At 41.0% G+C, this 13,650-nt stretch overlaps 1 protein-coding gene across 1 annotated transcript in view; it reads left to right on the top strand.

Annotated features, from left to right (window-relative positions):
• Positions 1 to 13,169, top strand: part of slc39a4 (solute carrier family 39 member 4) — a 68,459-nt gene extending 55,290 nt beyond the window's left edge. The window contains exons 11-12 of the mRNA XM_043690938.2: positions 3,738 to 3,925; positions 9,079 to 13,169. Coding sequence (XP_043546873.2) covers positions 3,738 to 3,925; positions 9,079 to 9,210 — 320 coding nt within the window. The 3' untranslated portion in view covers positions 9,211 to 13,169. The remainder of the gene's footprint in view (positions 1 to 3,737; positions 3,926 to 9,078) is intronic.
• Positions 13,170 to 13,650: the final 481 nt, after the last annotated feature.

Here is a 13,650-nt window from a genome sequence, read left to right as displayed (position 1 = left end):
TATAATATCACATAGACTGACTGCCTACAGATTGTGTGCTTTTTTAACAAAATAGAATGTATCTGCAAATACAATTCTGCAAATGCAAATTCACTCCATAAACTTGCGTGTGTGTGTGCGCATATGAATTAGAGAACACTCTCTCCCCCACACGCGCACGCACGCCCACACACACACTCTGTCTCTCAATGCACACACACAAATAAGTCTATGGGGTGAATTTGTGTTTTCAGAGGCAGTCAGTCTATGTGAGATTTTATAAATTCATCCTTTGGAAACAGAACTGGTCTGACTCAAGGTTGGAATACAAACAGATACGAAACTCATCTAAATAAATAAATTGGAGTTGGGGACCACGTGTAGTATGTCAAAGTTTGCAGATTATGCTAAAGCTGAGTGGCAGAGTACAGTGTACAGAGGACTGTGAAACTTTGCAGAGGAACAAAGATACTTTAAGTGTGTGTGGAAAGGTCTGGCAGATGGAATACAATGTTAATAAATAAGAAGTCATGAACACACAGGAGTTACAGCAAAAAGGATTATTACTTGAATGGTAAAAAGTTGTAGCATTATGCTATGCAGAGGGAGCTGGTTCTCCTTATGCATGAATCACAGGAGTCTGCAGGTACAAGTAATTAGGAAGGCAAATGGAATTTTGATCTTCATTGCTAAAGGTATTGAGTTTAAAAGCAGGGAGGTTATATTGTAGCTGTATGAGATGCTGGTGAGGCCATACCTGGAGTACTGTGTGCAGTTTTGGTCTCCTTACTTGAGAAAGGATGGACTGGCACTTGGAGGGGTGCAGGGGATGCAGAGGAGGTTCACGAGGGTGATTCTAGAGTTGAAGAGGTTGGCTTATGAGGAGAGACTGAGTAGATTGGGATTATATTTAATGGAATTCAGAAGAATGAGGGGGAATCTTATAGAAACATATAAAATTATGAAGGGAATAGATAAGGTAGATATAGAGAGGATGTTTCCATTGGTGAGTGAAACTAGGACAAGAGGGCATAGCCTCAAAATTAGGGGGAACAGATTTAGGACTGTAATGAGGAGGAACGTCTTCACCCAGAGGGCTGTGAATCGATGGAATTCCCTGCCCAGGGAAGTAGTTGGTGCTACTTCAATAAACGCTTTTAAAGCTAGATAGTCTTTTTTCAACAATAAAGGTATTAGGGGTTACAGTGAGGGTGCAGCTAAGTGGATCTGAGTCTGCTGGGTGTCTGGCCATATGGCCAACTTATCAAGGTCTCTCTTAAGTCGCTCAGCATTATCCTCACAATTCACTAGTCTCCCAAGCTTAGTATCTACAAATTTAGAGGTTTTGCCCTCTACATCCATTTCCAAGTTGCTTATATAAATTACATTAAATCGAGTACAAGAATTATGTGCAGTAAGCAAGTCAACCTGTTGGAAATGAACCGACGCAGCATCAGAAATATGAGGGAATAGCCTTATAATAATATCTCAAACATTGTTGTATTGATTTACCTTCAATATAAACACCAGGAATTATGATCTGATCTATATCCTTATGTTCTTAAGTTCTTACACCTTTAATGCATTGTCTGAGCTAAGATGTCCCACTTTTTACAAAATCTTGAGTTATCTAAGGAATGTGACTTGAAAGTCATTCTAGGATTTACATATTAATGAATTGAAACCTGCAACCCATTCTAAGTGATTATAGTCTTAACAGTGGTCTAGCTTTGTTCAATACACCGCATCAATTGTATGACATTTCAATCTTTTACTACAAATTCTGTGTCCTATGATCCTGCCTTGCTAGCTACCTGATGAAGGAACAGCGTTCAGAAAGCTAGTGCTTCCAAATAAGCCTGTTGGGTTATAACCTGGTGTTGTGTGATTTTTAACCTTGTTCACCTGAGTCCAACACTGGCACCTCCACATTATGTCTCACATCTGATTGGGTTCTTAGTCAAATTTCCAAGACTTGTATAAAGTATTCAAGCTACTTTATGTAGCAATGTAATACTGCCTTTTGATTGCGACATGAAACAGAGGTCCTGTCTAAACTTTTAGGCAGTTGTTAAAGAACCTATTTGGAAAGAGCAGAAAACTTCTTGAATATGAAAACTGAAAATTCTAGAAAGGCTCAGTGAATCTGGAAGCATCCAGGGAGACAAACAAATTTTTCCAACTGGTCACCCATTGTCAGAACTGGGAGTCCTTCGATGTAACAGTTTTGGAAGCAAGGATATAGATTAGATCGATAATTCCTGGTGTTTATATTGAAGGTAAATCAATACAACAATGTTTGAGATATTATTATAAGGCTATTCCCTCATATTTCTGATGCTGCATAGGTTCATTTCCAGCAGGTTGACTTGCTTACTGTACATAATTCTTGTACTGTATTTAATGTAATTTATATAAACAATTTGGAAATGGATGTTGAAGGCAAAACCTCTGAATTTGTAGATACTAAGCTAGGGAGAATAGTGAATTGTGAGGATAATGCTGAGCGACTTAAGAGAGACCTTGATAAGTTGGCCATATGACCAGACACCCAGCAGATGAATTTCAGTGAAAAGAAATGTGATGTGATTCATTTTGGTCGAAGGAAGATGGAGAGAAAATACAGGCTCAATGGTACAACTTTGACAGAAGTACAGAAGCAGAGGTTCAAGTACATAATTCTCTGAAGGTAACCACGCAATTGAAACAGTTGTTAAGAAAACTTCTAGGATCCTTGGGTTTATAAATAGAGCCTTGAAGTGTAAAAGCAAGGAAGTGATGTTACTTCTCTGTAAACCATTGGTCAGATCACATTTGGAGTATTGTGTTCAATTCTGGCCACCTTATTTAAGGAAGGATGTTAAAGTCCTGGAGAGAGTGTTTCGGAGATTTATGAGAATTATATCAGGAATGAGGGATTTTGGATACAAGGAAAGATTAGAGAGATTGGGCTTATTATCCTGAAGAAGGGTAATACCTGAAACTTTGACCTCTCCACCACCTGATGCTGCCTGGCTTGCTGTGTTCTTCCAGCCTTCTGCTTGTCTACCTTGTTCTCCTCGGAGCAGTGAAAATTAAGAGGTAACTTTATTGAGGTGTTTAAAATTGTGAAAAGTTTTGACATCACACCTGGAACATTTTATCTAGTTGTTCAGAAAAATGAATATACTGCAGTTCGTTTTACACCTTTACCATCCGTTAACTCTAATTTTGTCTGACATTTTTTCCTTGAAATACCACCCCTTTGGCTATTTAATCTCGCTTGCTCCTACCTTATCAGAGACCCTTCCTGTTTGTAGTTTCTTCTCCCCTACCCTCTTTCCTGGAAGTGAACCAGTTTGTACCAATAATGAAATGGTTAACATATTCCAACTCAAAATTGGCACTGAAAGTTAAGGCACTGAGGGAAATCTATTGCTGTTCCAAGGTGCCTGTGCACTGAATGAAATGCACAAAAGTCTTTTGACGTCATGGTTTTGCTGACTGTTGTATTGTTATACTACTCAAAAATATTTAAGAACTATATTGTTTTGTACATGCATACTTAAGTATCCAGGTGTCACATCACTCACCACTGCTCTACAGTCTGTACACAAAACTAATAATATATCATTCTGCATCAATTGGTGAGACCGCAGAAACACCTTCTGAGGTAAACCTTCTACATGTGATTAATCTGAATTTCTGGGAACCACAAGATGTGCTTATTTAGATTTTTTTGACAACAATAATGAGTTTGTTCTCTTTTGTACTTTCAGGTGATTTTGCAGTTTTGTTGCACAGTGGCCTTTCTGTGAAGAAAGCTGTTATTATGAACTTTGTCAGTGCCTTGACTGCCTTTATTGGACTCTACATATCATTGGCTGTTGCAACGAATGAGATGGTACAGCAATGGATATTTACGGTAGCAACAGGACTCTTCCTATATGTGGCTCTTGGAGATATGGTAAATATATCTTTATGTACAGATGTTTTATATGATTTTTGCTGCTCATATTTGAAACTAAATACTTGTGTCTCGTCACAAATGTACACCTAAAATACTGATTCAGCTGATATCCTGTAAAAACGCTTCAAATTATCCTTGTAACCTGAATATCTTAATCTCATACCCGATGATGCCACGCCAGGTGATGCTTTCAGTTAAGCATGGTGTATGCTAAACCCACATAGATGTTTTCCCTCAAACCATGGCAGAAATATGGTTAAAAAAATCACACTGTCTCATCAATCTCCAGCTTCATTTATGCACTCCAGCTGAGAAGCCACATGTAAATAGAATCTAGAACATAGAACAGTACAGCACAGAACAGGCTCTTCAGCCCACGATGTTGTGCCGACCACTGATCCTCATGTATGCACCCTCAAATTTCTGTGACCATATGCTTGTCCAGCAGTCTCTTAAATGTTCCCAATGACCTTGCTTCCACAACTGCTGCTGGCAACGCATTCCATGCTCTCTCAACTCTCTGTGTAAAGAACCTGCCTCTGACATCCCCTCTATACTTTCCTCCAACCAGCTTAAAACTATGACCCCTCGTGTTAGTCATTTCTGCCCTGGGAAATAGTCTCTGTCTATCGACTCTATCTATGCCTCTCATTATCTTGTATACCTCAATTAGGTCCCCTCTCCTCCTCCTTTTCTCCAATGAAAAAAAGTCCGAGCTCAGTCAACCTCTCTTCACAAGATAAGCCCTCCAGTCCAGGCAGCATCCTGGTAAACCTCCTCTGAACCCTCTCCAAAGCATCCACATCTTTCCTATAATAGGGCGACCAGAACTGGACGCAGTATTCCAAGTGCGGTCTAACCCAAGTTTTATAGAGCTGCAATAAGATCTCACGACTCTTAAACTCAATCCCCCTGTTAATGAAAGCCAAAACACCATATGCTTTCTTAACAACCCTGTCCACTTGGGTGGCCATTTTAAGGGGTCTGTGTACCTGCACACCAAGATCCCTCTGTTCCTCCACACTGCCAAGAATCCTATCCTTAATCCTGTACTCAGCTTTCAAATTCGACCTTCCAAAATGCATCACCTTGCATTTATCCAGATTGAAACTCCATCTGCCACCTCTCAGCCCATCTCTGCATACTGTCAATGTCCCGCTGCAGCCTACAACAGCCCTCTGTACTGTCAATGACACCTCCAACCTTTGTGTCGTCTGCAAACTTGCTGACCCATTCTTCAATCCCCTCATCCAAGTCATTAATAAAAATTACAAACAGTAGAGGCCCAAGGACAGAGCCCTGTGGAACACCACTCACCACAGACTTCCAGGCAGAATATTTTCCTTCTACTATCACTCGCTGTCTTCTGTTGGCCAGCCAATTCTATACCCAGACAGCTATGTTCCCCTGTATCCCATTCCTCCTGACCTTCTGAATGAGCCTACCATGGGGAACCTTATCAAATGCCTTGCTGAAGTCCATATACACCACATCCACAGATTGACTCTCATCAACTTTTCTAGTTACATCTTCAAAGAACTCGATAAGGTTTGCCCCTCACAAAGCCGTGTTGACTGCATTTAATCAAGCCATGCTCTTCCAGATGGTTATAAATCCTATCCCTCAGAATCCTTTCTAACACCTTGCAGACAACAGACGTGAGACTTACTGGTCTGTAATTGCTGGGGATTTCCCTATTTCCTTTCTTGGAGAGGAATTACATTTGCCTCTCTCCAGTCCTCAGGTACGACTTCAGTGGAGAGCGAGGATGCAAAGACCTTCGCAAGTGGCAAAGTAATTGCATTTCTCGTTTCCCAAAGCAGCCGAGGACAAATCTGGTCCGGGCCTGGCAACTTGTCAATCTTAATGTTTGATAAAATTTTCAGCACATCAGCTTCCTCTATCTCTATCCATTCCAGCATGCACACCTGCTCTTCAAAGGTTTCATTCACTACAAAGTTTGTTTGTTTCGTAAAGACAGAAGCAAAAAACTCATTTAGGGCTTCCCCTACCTCCTCAGACTCCACACACAAGTTCCCTATGCTATCCCTGATTGGCCCTACTCTTTCTTTGACCATTCTCTTATTCCTCACATAAGTGTAAAATGCCTTTGTGTTCTCCCTAATCCGTTCTGCCAAGCCTTTCTCGTGCCCCCTCCTGGCTCTCCTCAGACCATTTTTGAGCTCCTTCCTCACCTGCCTGTAATCCTCTAAAGCTGAGCTTGACCCTAGCTTCCTCCACCTTATATAAGCTACCTTCTTCCTTTTGACGAGATGCTCCACCGCTCTCGTCATCCAAGGTTCCTTTATCTTACCCCTTCTTGCTTGTCTCAAAAGGACATAGTTATTCATCACTCGCAACAACTGTTCCTTAAACAGTCTCCACATGTCTATAGTGCCTTTACCATGGAACAATTGCTCCCAATCCATGTTTCCTAACTCATGTCTAATCACATCATAGTTTCCTCTTCCCCAATTAAATATCCACCCATTTTGCCTAATCCTCTCCTTCTCCATAGCTATGTAGAATGTGAGGCAGTTGTGGTCACTGTCACCAAAATGCTCTCCCACCACAAGATCTGATACCTGCCCCGGTTCGTTTCCAAGCACCAAGTCTAGAATGGCCTCTCCCCTCGTTGGCCTGTCAACGTACTGAGTTAGGAAACCCTCCTGAACACACCTTACAAAAACAGCTCCATTCAAATCTTCTGCTCGAAGGAGGTTCCAATCAATATTGGGAAAGTTAAAGTCACCCATTACAACAACCCTACTACGTCCACACTTTTCCAAAATCTGCCGACCTATGCTTTCTTCCATCTCCATGCTGCTATTGGGGGGCCTGTAGTAAACCCCTGACGAGGTGACTGCTCCCTTGCTGTTCCTAATTTCCACCCATACTGACTCGGTAGGCAGATCTTCCTCGACAATGGAAGCTTCTGTAGCTGTGATACTCTCTCTGATTAGTAGTGCTACACCCCCTCCTTTTTTCCCCCCCTCCCTATTCTTTTTAAATGCTCTAAACCCTGGAACATCCAGCAACCATTCCTGCCCCTGAGAAACCCATGTCTCTGTTATGGCCACAACATCATAGCACCAGATACTGATCCATGCTCTAAGTTCATCACTTTTATTCCTGATACTCCTTGCATTAAAACAAACACACTTTAACTGATCCCTTGGTTCCTTCCCAGGAAAATCCTTCGCACTAGCTGGTCTACCTCTTGCTATTGCCTCACCTGCATCAACTCTCCCCTCCGGTATACAGCTCAGGTTCCCACCCCCCTGCCATGCTAGTTTAAACCCTCTCGAACTACTCGAGCAAACCTTCCACCCAGGACATTGGTCCTCTTCCAGTTCAGATGCAACCCGTCCTTCTTGTACAGGTCCCACCTTCCCCAGAAGGCACCCACATATCTGAAGCCCTCCCTCACCAGCTGCGCGGCCACATATTAAGCTGCGCCCGTTCCCTGTTCCTCGCCTCGCTATCTCGTGGCACCGGTAGTAAACTAGAGAACACTACTCTGTTCGTCCTGCTCTGCAGCTTCCATCCTAACTCCCTGAAATCACTTTTTATATCTTCGATCCTTTTCCTGGCTATATCATTAGTGCCAATATGTAACACGATTTCTGGCTGTTCTCCCTCCTCTTTTAGAACCTCATACACCCGACCGGAGATGTCCCGGACCCTGGCACCAGGGAGGCAACATACTTTCCGGGAATCCCGATCCTGACCATAAAATCTCCTGTCGATTCCCCTAACTATCAAGTCCCCTACCACGAGTACTTTTCTATTCTGCCCCCTTCCCTTCTTTGCCACAGTGTCAGGCTCAGTGCCAGACAACTGATTGCTATGGCTTTCCTCTGGTAGGGCATCCCCCCCCAGCAGTATCCAAAACGGTATACTTATTGCTGAGGGGAATGTCCACAGGGGATCTCTGTACTGTCTGTCTGTCCCCTTTCCTCCCCCTAACTGTAACCCATCTATCCTTATCCTGAGCCTTAGGAGTGACCAACTCCCGGTAACTCCTCTCAACTCCTCCCGAATGATCCGTAGTTCATCCAGCTCCAGCTCCAATTCCCTAACACTGTTTTCAAGGAGCTGGAGTTGGGTGCACTTCCCGCAGATGTAGCCAGCAGAGACGTGTGCCATGTCTCCCACCTGCCACATTCTGCAGGAGGAGCAAGCAACTGCCCTAGCATCCATACCCGACTTATCTGAACACCCACTCAGTACTAAAGTAGAAAGCTTATTTCAAGTTGCTATAAAATTAATAACAAACTTGTATTCAATAGAGGAAGTTTAGAATGAACCTTACCTGATTAACTAGGTAAAGGCAATGGCCAGGTAATGTGCCTTATTGTTTCTCCTTAAATTAATTTTGGACACTCTTGGAAGGTCACGAGAGTTTCCGATAAGTTGCAGATAGAATAATGGTCACCATAAGCCCCAAATCAGACTGAAACATTCAGTAAAATATACTATAATGTTTAAGAAACAATTCTACAATTATTCCTTCATATTTCTGGTGATTTGGCAGGTAACTCTCTCCAGCATAATTGGCAGGCACTTAGTGTACGCAATGTTTGCCCTGGACAGTCGTTTTGTTATATAAAATCTGAAAGATATGTAAAGACGTTCTCACCTCAACTGTGGTATCACAACCAGAACAATTTATGAAATTACTCAGACAAATAAATGTACTTGAATAAATTGGGGCATGGGAAGACTGTTCTGCACTGTAATAGAATGCTCATGTCCTGCACAAGTAGCACCTGTCTTTCTGTTTCATTTTTATTGCTACACTGCTCCAAGGGCTTGTTAATCTAGGAGGAATGCTAATTACTGATATTCAGTGTGAAGTGTACAATCACAACACCTACTATTGACAGACCTGTACTGCAAGGTCATTAACATCAACTTTACAAGATGTGGTAAAATTTGTGACACACAGCAACTAAGAAATATGATAACAGAAAGTGGCAAAGAAACATTTCTACTAATAGATAAAACTTTGAAACAAGGAAGAAAGAAAGAATTCTCAACTCTCAGGGCAGCCTTTTAAACTCACAATGTACAATATAACTGCGCTCGATATGGAAAGGTAATTTGTTTTTGAAAACACATCTCATTTAATTTTCCTTTTCCTTTAGCTTCCAGAATTGATGCGAGCAAAGGGCAAAAACCCTTGGGTTCTATTCCTTCTGCAAAATATGGGATTACTTGTTGGCTGGGCAATCCTACTCCTGTTGTCACTTTATGAGCATCAAATCCAGTTTGGATAGAGCAAGGACTTGTTTTACTCTGAAATGTATCTGATGGGATAATTTGCGTAGTTCTCTTTTTAAACTTCTTAAATTTTTTAAACTTGACTGCAGCACGGTGGCTTGTGATTGTAAAGCTGGTGGTTGGGTGCATTCGTTGTGTGATATTTCATCAGCTAACTCTATTTTCTTCAAAATGGGTTGTGAAGATAATTACAAGGCGGAGATGCTGCCATTTGTGGTGGATAAAACATTGACAACCTGAAGGAGCAAATAATTAAAACTTAGAAAAATATGGAAGGGGGAGGTGGTGACATAATGGTAACATTACTGGACTAGTAATCCAGAAACTCAGGTTAATTTTCTGTGGACATGATTGCAAATCCCATCACAGCAAATGGTGAAATTTGAACCAAATTAGAATCTGGACTAAAACGCGAGACTAAAGGTGAACATTTGTCATTGTCAATTGTCACAGAAACCCATCTGGTTCATTCATGTCCTGCAGGGAAGGAGATCTGACCTCCTTACCTCAATTGATCCACGTGTGACTCCATATTGATAGCAATATTGTTTACCTCTGAGGCAATTAAGGTCAACAATAAATACTAGCCTAGCCTACAATGCTCACATCTCATGAACAAATTTTTAAAAAGCCAGCATGATCTTATGGGATATTATTTATATCTGACAAATAAATTACAATGCTTCAAAGTAATAAAGTTAAGTTCAATAGACATTCAGTAATTCCTGTTGAGCAAAGCATTTGCCATTTACTAAAGTATAGGATAGAAGGGTAACTGTGTAAAGGTGCTGCATTTTTATATGACTAGGGATGAGTGCTTGAGTTATCATAGCACAACAAAATGCAACTGTAAAGGAATTTATAAATTATTTTTTATAGAAGATTATAGATTTAGAAACAAAGATGCATATTTGCTGGGGATGGTAAACAAAGATGCTTGTTGATGGTTAGTGGTTACAAATGTAGCGGACAGGTACAAATACTAAGGAAGCATAATAGATGGTCATTTAATATGATGAGATTGGAGAAGTGAATAACCAGTAAGAATATAAATGAATGGATATTACCATCCAGATGATGTAGGGTTAATGTGGATAGCTGATTATGGCATCATTCTGGCATCAGAACAGTATGTGGCTTTTTCAAGAAGGCAACAGAACCATAGGATGCATAGTTGTTTGTTTATTCCTATTTCTTTCTTGACAAAAAAGGAATAAATATCAGACACTCTTATCGCAATGCCTGAGAAATCACTTGCACCGTAAGTGTCTGTGAAGAGGATTTCATGACCGTGGCAATTTGGATGAAAACAGAGGATTGGCTGTAGGCCATGATACTCATTTGAATAGCTAGTGCAGACCCAGTGGGCCAAATGGCCTCCTCCTGCGCTGTAACACTTCTGTGATTCAACGAAGGAAGTTCAGCAGTTCAGACTGTTAGGATAAATATTGTCCCCGTTTCTGATCGTGAATGGTTAGAACTTAAGGTCAGTCTTTTCCTGTTTCAACTGGCCACAGTTCCAGACAAAAGATAGCAGTGGAACTCAGACAGTGAATGCTTATATGGAACTGCAAAATTTGAGTCGCTGAATTTGTTCCCCTGATGTTTGTCATGGTACAAAGGTTGGTCATTTAGATGTTTAAAATAAACTATGTAGAATCTAGGAGAGTTTGATACTGGTATGTTGTAAAAAGCATTATTATTGACCTCAAAACTGAACTTGATTGTTCAGTAAAAACGGCAGGTTTATGGGGCTTTCTTTATTCACCTCTGAAGGTGTGTATGCCGCTGACCTCATCATTTGTATCCACACTAGAAGAAGAATGGGAGAATAGCATAGTCACTATGTGAGAAACTTGGGAATATGTGTTTTATACATGGCCGTCGTTTATTGCCATTGATGTTACAACAGACCTCACTTCCTTTCTGAAGCTAATGTGAAATGATCTTTAAAATTGTACAACATATATAAAAAAGAAACAGCATTTCTAACTCACATGTATTCAATGAGTAACTGAAGAACATCTACAATTCCTATACCTAAAGTATATAATTTACTGTTTCCAAGCATATCCCATTTGTTGTTACTGTATGGGGGCATCTTTAATCTTACTTGATGAGTGGGAAATCCACTGAATTGGGAAGAATGCTGATTTTTTTACTCCATAGGTTTCATTTTCAAATATCCTGCCATTCAATGTTACTTTTGCAATTGCCCGTTTTTACTCATTGTTGGAATTAACAGTTGCCAAACCAGCATTCCATCTGATCCCTGGAGTTTCACATCACATGGGTTTGCTTAAAAGTGCTCCCACATTGTCAGCCTAGAGTCAGTCACTGGCATTGTCTGCACTAAGTCAGATGTTTGAGAGGTTGATCTCCTTTGAAGGAGAGGCTCATACCTGAAACAGTTTTACGAAAATAAGTTGTTAAAGCAGCACAGGGTGGGGTGGGTAAATCAATTCTGTAACTGTAACACTTCCAGATGAGTCAGAAAATTGTGTGTTTGTAACCTACTCCGGAGACTTGAATTCAAAATGGCGACTGGTGCACCACCATGTACTAGAGAAGAATTGCACTGTTGGGGATGCTGGCTCTCCTCCCAGGAGGCTGTATGAGATCCCACACCACTATTCCAAGAGTCAGGGGGCCAATTGTAACCCTCAAACATTATAGCTAACAGAAGTGACCTGGTTAGTTGTCTCAGGTTGTGAGATCTTGCTGTGCATAAATGTGGCTACTATGTTTCAACAACCATGATGCTTCACAATTGCTTCACTGACTGGGAATCCATTTGGCCATAAAACACTCCATCTAAATGCAAATGTCTTTAGTTCTTGCCTATACATCCTAATGGGAAAAATTTATCTCATAAAGCAGGCTCTGGTATGTTTGAATAATTTATTGCTTCGATTGGCTTTTTCTAAGTGTGCACTAGTTTATAAAATCATGAGGGGCATGGATGGGGTAAATAGGCAAGATATTTTTCCTGGGGTGGGGGAGTCCAGAACTCGAGGGCATAGATTTAAGGTGAGAGGGGAAAGATGTAATTTGACCTCAGGGGCAACTTTTTCACTCAAATGTTGGTGTGTGTATGGAATGAGCTGCCAGAGGAAGAGATGGAGGCTGGTACAGTTACAACATTTAAAAAGCATCTGGATGGGTATATGAGTAGGAAGCATTTAGAGGGATGTGGGCAAAATGCTGGCAAATGGGACGAGATTAATTTCGGATATCTGATTGGCATGGACGAGTTGGAGCGAAGGGTCAGTTTCTGTGCTGTACATCTCTATGCTCGGGTGATGGTTAGGAAAAACAAATGAAAGGAAGGATTAAGCCATGTAGCCCTTGAGATGTGCTGCCACTCCATGTAATATGACTTTACAATTTGCATCAGTGGTTTTAAAAAAAATACTCAGTTTTCACAAACATCAAGGTAAAGGAGAATCAGTCACTTACCAGTGGACAATCAATCCAGGTTGCACCTGATCAACTATCCAGATTTCCTATCACGGGCAGCAAGGTGTGAGAGAGGCCACCCGCACATGATCTAATTTGGCTCTGAAAACTACTCACTAATGAGAAAAACAGGTAGATAGTGCAGGACTCCAGATAGTCAAAAAGGCAGTTGAAAACAAACCACTCCAAACAATTGCTATATGTGAACTCCCATCAATTAATTATTTATGTTGACTACCTTTGCACTCAAATGATATGATAGGTAATATTATTTTCACTGATTGTAAATCTCCATCATTTTGCAGGAGAAAAGTGGTGTGTGTGACGGAAACACTTCCATAATTATGTAATTTTGAAATTCTATGTACAATGTTAGTTTATTTTTGTTATTTACTTGGTTGGTCAATATAAAGAGGCAGTTTACTTTGAGGGCTGCCATATTGTCTGTCTACTAAAATACTACAAAAATGACATAATAAACTGAAATGTCTTCTAAAATAAAGAAATGCCTTATTTCTTTGTAGTAACATTGTCTTTTGCTCAATACACATTATGGATTGGGAACGAAGGGTGTGGAGTAAATAGTCACATAGGATTATCCCTAACTTCATGTTATATCTTCCTTTAGTATTTCAAAGCTGCAAACATACATGAAGTAACATTTATGTCCTATAAGTGTCAATCACTGACCATCTCTAGCAAGAGGGAATCTAACCATCCCTCCACTACCACGCTCATTCCAGTCCTGCCAAGTTTTCACCATCCCCAGACCTCCCCCTCACTGAGAATGAACAGTCAGTCCTCAGCAAAGGCCTCACCTTCATCGCCCTCTGTTCCCAGATCAACGAATTCAACGCGCGTTGTGACAGCGAGCATTTCTTCTGTTGCCGTTGCCTCTGCCTCCGAGCTTATTTTTTCCATCAAGACTCCCGCTCACCTTCTGAGGACCCCTTCGCCCACCTCTATCACACCCCATC

This window comes from Chiloscyllium plagiosum, unplaced genomic scaffold (assembly GCF_037043375.1).
Source record: "Chiloscyllium plagiosum isolate Xiang-an unplaced genomic scaffold, Cpla_swu_hap1 HiC_scaffold_5, whole genome shotgun sequence".
Lineage (NCBI taxonomy): Eukaryota > Metazoa > Chordata > Chondrichthyes > Orectolobiformes > Hemiscylliidae > Chiloscyllium > Chiloscyllium plagiosum.
This window is presented reverse-complemented; position numbering and strand designations above follow the sequence as displayed.